The sequence below is a fragment of the Gavialis gangeticus genome, unplaced genomic scaffold (genome assembly GCF_001723915.1).
Source record: "Gavialis gangeticus isolate Ggan-Ray unplaced genomic scaffold, GavGan_comp1, whole genome shotgun sequence".
Classification (NCBI taxonomy): Eukaryota; Metazoa; Chordata; order Crocodylia; family Gavialidae; genus Gavialis; species Gavialis gangeticus.
Window position 1 is genome coordinate 111845901 of NW_017729025.1, and position 7990 is coordinate 111853890.

At 46.1% G+C, this 7990-nt stretch overlaps 1 protein-coding gene across 4 annotated transcripts in view; it reads left to right on the forward strand.

The window, feature by feature from the left end:
• LOC109298981 (actin, aortic smooth muscle-like) overlaps positions 1-7990 on the forward strand; it is a 48880-nt gene that overhangs the window by 36282 nt on the left and 4608 nt on the right. For all 4 annotated transcript variants that reach the window (XM_019519417.1, XM_019519420.1, XM_019519418.1 and 1 more), the window contains 3 exons: positions 3353-3514; positions 4119-4310; positions 6538-6719. In XM_019519417.1, coding sequence (XP_019374962.1) covers positions 3353-3514; positions 4119-4310; positions 6538-6719 — 536 coding nt within the window. The remainder of the gene's footprint in view (positions 1-3352; positions 3515-4118; positions 4311-6537; positions 6720-7990) is intronic.

The window sequence follows — 7990 nt, forward strand, 5'->3', positions numbered from 1 at the left end:
CTGCTCCTGTGAGGCAGTGGCACAGGTTGGTAGTATTCCCACCCCCAACATAGCCCCTGGGACCTTTCAAAGTACCTCTAGGGATACTCATGCCCTTGGCTGCCACATAGCTCATTAGGCTGGGCCCTTAGCAGAGTCAATAGCATTTTAAGACATGGTGACCTCACAGCTCGGCACTGCTCAATATGTGTGTATACTTCAGATAACCCCCATAAAGGATCAATGTGCTAATTAGCCCCCGACTCATGACTGGAAATGGGTGTTCTTGTCACAAGTCTTGGTATGGTGCTCCAAACATTTATATGCAAATGAGACATACAGCAACTTGGTCTGGCTTCACCTCATGGAGGGTGGGGCAATGCTAATCATATGCAATAGAACGAGAGAAGGGGTGACAGAGAGATTCTGGCTGAACGTTTTGGGCCTTGTTTGTTAGTATTTGCCAGACATTTAAGGCTGATGAAGATACAGGATTCATTATAAATGGAAAAGAAAGATACAATTCAGCTGTGGGAATGAAAAACAAATTGAAATGTATGCAGTGTAGTGGCTCACCGTGACTTGAAAAAGTCAGTGCTGAGGGGGACTGTGCTCAATGGGCGCTACTGTGTATCTTATTTTAATGGGTTGTACTAATCTATCCTTGTAGTAGGTCCTCACCTGACAGGGAAGATACCAGGAAGTGGCTTTTGGCTCAGGTAGTTTTACTTATTTGGTAGAGGAGATACCCTTCTTTTCACCCTTGAATGACTTAGTGTAGTTCAGTGGTGGGCAATTATTTCGGGTGGGGGGCTGCTTACTCAGTTTTGGCAAGCTGTTGAGGGCTGAATGGGTAGCCCAACCCTTTGACAGGAGCCCTGCCCCCTGGTCACCATCTTGGGACCGATGTCCCAGGGCCAGTATTGGTGGGGCCCAAAGCAGGGCACAGGCTGGCAGGGGTCTGTGGAGCTGGACTGGTCTGCACCAGCAGGGAGGTGAGGAGCTAGCCTGGCTCCATAGAGACCCTGCTGGCTGGGACCCCACGCTCCTGCCACCTTGCTCTGGGCCCCACTGGCACTGGCCCTGGGACACCAGTGTTGGCCCCAAACTTCCTCTGGCTCCCACATCTGCTCACTCCCAGTGCCACCCCCAGCCCCGCAGTACAGATGGGAGGTAGTGTGCAGCCCCAATCTCTTGCTCCCTGGCAGGGAAGGAGCTCGAGCTGAGTGCGGGGGGAAAGCAGCCCCTTGCCCCCTGCTGCAGCCGCTTGCAGCCCACGTGGGGCTGTCCTGAGCAGGCACAGGCATCCCCATGTGGGCTGTGAGCAGCTGCAGTGCAGGGCACTGGCCATGGGGTGGGAAGTGGCTGCTTTTCCCCCGCACTCAGCACCAGCTTGTAACCTGCCCCTGCTGCCAGCCTGGGCCCCACACCAGCTTTGGGCTCACCCACTGGGGCTGTGCACAGTTGCAGCAGCTGCAGCCCCTGCACTTGCTGCACTGGGCAGTGTTTGCTGCTGCTACCTGCCTGGAGCTCGCATGCTGGGCAGCCCAGAGGCAGCAGTGGCAAACACTGCTTGGAGCAGGAAGCTGGGGGGCCACAGAGCCAGTGTCAGGCCCAGGCTGGTGCTGAGTGGAAAGTGGCCCCTCCCCTGCCCCGTGGCTGGCACCCTGCATTGCAGCTGCTTGCAGGCTGCAAGCAGCTGCAGTGCGGGGTGCCGGCCATGGGGCAGGGAAGGGCCGCTTTCCTCCGGCTTGGAGGGAGCCCAGGGAAAAGCTGCACCTGGGGAAAAGCAGCCCCTTGCCCACCCCATGGGCGGCGTTTCCTGCTGCAGCCACTCACAGCCCAGACGGGATTGTCCTGAGCAGACACAGACAGTGCCAGGCGGGCTGAGAGTGGCTGCAGCACGGGGCGGGGGAGGGGCCGCTTTCACCCCCCCTGTGCTCAGCTTTTCCCCAGGCCACTTTTCTGTGGGCTCCTTCCCTGCCCAGGGTCCTCCCTGCCCTCCCGCCACTTACCTGAGTTTCTGGCTGGGGTAGTGGCATGGTCAGCTGCATGGGGGAGCAGGGCAGCTGCATGGGGGAGCAGGGCGGAGTGGGCCCTGCTGTTGGAGGAGCCTGCCAGGGCTTTCCCTGGGTCCTCATTTTTTACAGGAGCCAAGAGCAGATAAATATAAATTTTCTAAATTTGTTAGGGGCCCCGCGAGCCAGATAGAATGGCCTCACAGGCTGGACGTGACCCACAGGCCATGTTTTGACCACCCCGGTGCAGTTAAATGGAGACGGCTTGTCCTTTTCACTGTGGGCAGGCTGACCCCTGTGAGAGTCTACATATGCTTTCAAATGTGAGGATTTTGGCTACACAATTAATGGTGGGGGGATTGCAAGTCTGGGAAGTAGGATACTTGCTGATGGTAACACCACACAGACTTGAATGATTGAGTTCTGCTCAGTCAATAGAATTTGGAACCAATTGGCTGATCTGAACCGAGACATGAAATTAAAAAAAAAAGGAAAAAAAAGTGGTAGGTTCTTATCAGTATGTAACTTAGTCTATAGTTAAGAGAGTATTAGGATTAGCTAGGGGTAGATCCAGGATGTCCCAAAGGGAGGTGCGGGAAAAGCAACCCGCTGCATGTGGGTGGCTGCACCCCCTGCTCCCAGCCTCCTCTGCCTGCACTGGTGTGAGCAAACCATGCTGTGGGAGCCTCTGGGAACTTTTTAAAATCTCTGCCCTTTCCCTTTCCCTTTGTGCTTAAAGGCGTTTCCTCCCCTCCACTTTTGGTGTCATAGCAATATCACCCATTTACAGGAACTAATGTTTGTGGCAAATAGTCTGGTCTTTTAAAGAACTCAATTGTATAAGTCTGTTTTTACCACTAGAAACTTCTATTTGCTCCTGACCAGAAAAGATAATGCTTCATTTTTTTTTAATCAAAAGTGCTGTGCAATACTGCTGTGTACAGTTTTAACCAGATGCCATATTTCTACTCAGAGGTGGCTGTATTTTAATGGTGAATGGGATGATCTCTGTGTATAGTTCATATAATATTTTAAGTCCATAATGTGTTTGAGATCCTCTGAGATGAAAGGCTCTGTATGAATGTAAGATCATTATCATTAGCATCTGTTCAGAGAGAACAATATAGTGCAATTGCAGAATGCTTCATGTGTTTGCCAAAGGCAGTGGTTCTTATTTATGCTAGTAATTTCTACCTGGCACAAGCAGAGCTCCAACTATATAATAAAGACAAAAGGCCTGGTCATATGAGTGTCTCCTAACTATCCCTTTTTTCATTGTAGCTTTCATTGTAGAATATGGAGAATATTTGGGGGCTAATGGGATTCTAGCATTTCCTTTCTTTTTTCTTTTCCAGGAATAGTGCTGGACTCTGGGGATGGTGTCACACACAATGTTCCCATCTATGAGGGGTATGCTTTACCCCATGCCATCATGAGGTTGGACCTAGCAGGCAGAGACCTCACTGATTACCTCATGAAAATCCTCACGGAGAGAGGCTATTCTTTTGTCACCACTGGTAATAAGCTTCTTTTCTATGGGTATTCATTGACTTTATTGTGTGTCTTGTTGAACTGCATGTATCCACCAGAGTGTGCACTGCAGGGAGCCTGCTTTACTGGGTAGCTGAACTGTGGATGAAGTAAGCTTATGGACCTCTTTGTTTTCTAAGACCTGTGATGCCCATGCAATGCAGGCTGAGCAGGCAGAGGAAATGCACATCATAAAGAAGTTCCATGTATAATCACAATTATCATATTCTCAAGAGGAACTAATGTATGGCTTGTGTTATGGCTGCTGTTATGGCTAATTACATCAGAGCTTGCAAAGGCTTGTTGCAAACATGGATTAATTTGCCCAGTGTTGCTACGAAGGATGTGTTGTAGCATCATACTAATTTTACAGGTGGGAAAACGTGGGTATGGAAAAGTTAGGTGGCTTATAGAGTCCACTTAGTGGTCAGTGTCAGAACAATGACTAAAGATCAGGAGTTCCTGAATCACAAATTTGTGACCACATTGCCTGCAGGTGTATACATAACTGTGCATGACAAGATCTATCCAGTGTGCATCTCTTAGCTGTCAAATTGTATATTGATATAACTTATTGTTGGATGTCTGTAGCGGAACGTGAGATTGTGCGAGACATAAAAGAGAAACTTTGCTATGTGGCTTTGGATTTTGAGAATGAAATGGCAACAGCTGCTTCTTCTTCCTCTCTCGAGAAGAGCTATGAACTTCCTGATGGGCAAGTCATCACCATTGGTAACGAACGATTCCGATGCCCGGAAACTCTCTTCCAGCCATCCTTCATAGGTGGGCCATGCCTGTGCTTTCAGTTTCTGGCTAAATTTGAAAAGAAGACTTTGTTTAGTGTAAACCTTGAGATTTTTAAGACATAGAATCTTGTTTTGAAATGTACTGAGAACCTGCAGCTTTGTCAGGGGCTGAGGCTAACAGTCAGGCTAGTTGCTCTTTAAAGATATTAGATTTATCATCTGGGTGCTGCCTGTCAGTTTAGAAAGCAATAGGATTTGGAAATAGTGACTTCACTAGAGTCAGATCAAAGCTAACAAACTAGTATTTGCACTCCCCTCAGAAGATACTTCTTCTAGTTTAGATTGGCTGATAATTATGGCTAAGTGCAGACATTTGGGGGAGGGGTTAGATTGGGTTAAAAGTGGCCCGCCAGTTTAACTTAACTTGCTCAGGTGAGAACCTTGCACGTAATCTCATTGACTGGAAATCAATCTAAACCTATAACAGTACAGAAGTTCTGTGCACACAGATCTGTCTAAAAATGGTGGTACCTGATCTATGATAGACCTGGATCAATGTACACTCAAACTTAATTGATCTAGGTTAGGCTGGTAATGGAACTTCTCTATACTTACTTGTGTAGCCCCAGGGTTGGAAAACCCAGCTGCCAGCTCCAGCCCTGGGGCTGCATTTTTCCTACCAGCCCCTGGCACCAGGATATTTTATAGCTCTGCTGCCCCTCACCCCCCTACCCCACCCAGTGGAACAGCCAGCTGTCCTCCGCCCCTGAACCCCTATCCTGCAAGCTGCTCTAGTGCTGGTTTTATCAGCATTTGCCACTGCTGGGAGCTGAGGAAGGTAAGTACTGGTGGGGGCAGGGGTGGAAGGGATGGGAGTGGAGGGTTGGGGGACTAAAAGTAACCCATGGTTCCCGCCCCCAAGCTCCACCATAGAGCATGTAAGCCTTCCTGGTCCCCCCAAGCCCTTTCAGATCCCATAGACCCTGCCTGCCCCCCAACCTCCTGCAGCTTGTGCCTGCCCCCTATTCCCTTGTGGATTCTTCCTGACCTCCTCATCCTTCCTGTGAATACCGCTTGCCCCCCTGGGTCTCCCCCAATCTTTGCTGTGGATACTGCCTGGTTCCCATATCCCTTATTGTTCTTGCAGACCTCACCTTCCCCCCACCCCCCTGTGGGTGCTTCCTGTCTCCCGATGCCCCCGCAGACTCTCAATCTCCCCCAAGCCAGCTTGCCCCCCCATCCCTACTTACATTAGTTTGGGCGGTCATTTTTAACACAATCTAACCTTCCTGAATGCCTGCACTTAGTCTATAACTGTACTCAGCATGTAAGAGAGACAGTTATCTCATAATTCATGAAAGTTCTCATCCAGATTCTGCCCCTGCTTTAACAATCAGTTCCTCTAATCTGGGGGCGGGAGAAAACTTTTCGGCAGGTGTGCCACAAGGAGCCCCACAACCTTTTTGAGTGCCACTCCTTTCCCCTTCTCCTGCCCAATCTATTGCTCTGCTTTCTGCTCCCTCCCCAATCTGCTGCATGTCACACACAAAGCCTACCTGTGCTGCTTGTGGCACATGCTGTGGGTTGGCCACTCCTGCTGTAATCTATGACTCAGGAAGCAATAGAACATAAAACCAAATATCATTAGTTTCAAATAGTTTGCCTTCAGCTCTGTGTACAGTTGACACCCTGCCCCAGTCAGGATTTGTTAGATCCCCATGATACATGACAATGTGCTAACTGTGTTTCTGGTCCTTCATGTGGTTAGCTCTTTTGTGGGAAATGTATATTCCCATAAACGGACTCTACTCACCTTTCACCCAGTTATTCTAACTAGTTTGTAAGAATCAAATTAGCCAAATGGATTTAGGAGTGACCTAGCTAATTCCAAAATACTATGTTATACGAATAGAAGAATATTGAGGGAATATCTCATTTCATGCTTTTCTATTTGCTAAATAAAGACTTGAGGTTGTCTAAATACCCAGAGCACAGTGGGAGAGAATCACTTTTTTCAAGTATGCTTTAGGTGTGCAATTGTAATCCTACCTCACAAGGAGATGACATGGAAGGTGAGAAATAGCACTTAACTGTATAATCCACCTTCTTCCTAGCACTGCGTAGCTTGTTCCTGGAATATTATCAAGGGATCATTGAGTGTGATCTTTCCGAGTCTCCCATTCATTTTGATGATAAAGAGAAAGAGTTCATTATTTTGTTTAACAAAATCGACAATGGTGTGTGCAAATGTTATTTCCAAACAGGAATGGAATCTGCAGGTGTTCATGAAACCACTTACAACAGCATTATGAAATGTGATATTGACATCCGTAAGGATCTCTATGCTAATAACGTCCTCTCGGGGGGGACCACAATGTACCCTGGTATTGGTGATCGCATGCAAAAAGAGATCACAGCTTTGGCTCCAAGTACTATGAAAATTAAGGTAATTTTAACATTTTGTACTGATTTTTTTTCACCATTCTTTTGTTAAAAAAACCAGACTGTATACACCCAATATAAATGATTGTAAGCAAACATCCTTTAGAATGGAAGACTTGGAAATAGCAAAACTGGATTCTCTACCTGGCTTTGTTGTAGGCTTTATGAAACCTTGGGTAATCTCAAAATAGGATCGAGAAAGGGTCTTGTCAGTTGTTGACATAAAAAGTAGTAGTTGAAGCTATGTGAGTGGATCAGGTCATCTAAAGAAGATGTAAAGGGAGACAAGGACAAAAGCCAGTGGGGTTCTTTTGGAAACTAAGTTAACAGAGGAGAAAAAAGTAATAACAAAAAAAAAGACACTGAAGGAACAGCCAAAAAAGTAAGAGAATGTAGCTGCAAAACCAAAGAACAAGTGCAGCCAAGAAGTCATTGAGGGTGGACAGAGGCCATGAAATTTGGACATGAAGACATTTTTAGAGACAGGTGAAAGCAGTTTCAGTGGAGCTCAAAAGCTGCCAACTAAAGGGAAATTTACTGTACTAATAATGATAGAAAATCAGTAGTGAGAATGCAACACTTTGCAGGCTATGCAGAAAGATCCTTTCATCACTGGCTTGAGTCAGTAGCCTTGTGTAGTGTACTGTGTATTTGTCTGTGTGATCTTGATGTGCAATCGGTGTGCCACAGAGAAAACAAGAATTATTTTGAGAGTTGTTGAGCACGGTGAAAATAGGAAATTTTCCAAAGGACCAACAAAAAGTTAATACAGGTGCTTCTTTAATTATGATAAATTGAGGAAATGATAGTATTCCATGACTTGTACTGTCACCTCCAGCTGCGTAATGTAGTGGCGGTACAGTGGAGTGTAAAATAGAAATTTTACAGATTAATTACAGGGGAATATTATTATTATTACTGTTACCATCATTATTATTACATAAAGGAAAGCAAACATACAACTAAGGTATATTTTTAGTACATATACATTTAAGCAGTGAGAAAAAGACTCAATAACATTTTTTTATTTTACTATTATTATTATTATTTGTAGTAGTAGTAGAAGTAATAAAGATATATTTTATTGGCTCTTTTCTTTGCTGCTTAAAAGTAAATATTTTTAAATGCGAACATAGATTTGCTACGGTCAGTTATTAACATGGTACACTTAATTTCTAACCTCACCTCTAGTCTTCACATCCTGTAGTAAACCACATTGAAATGCTTGTATGCATTTGCAAAGGTAGCTGATATTGGAGTAATTATTAAGGTATT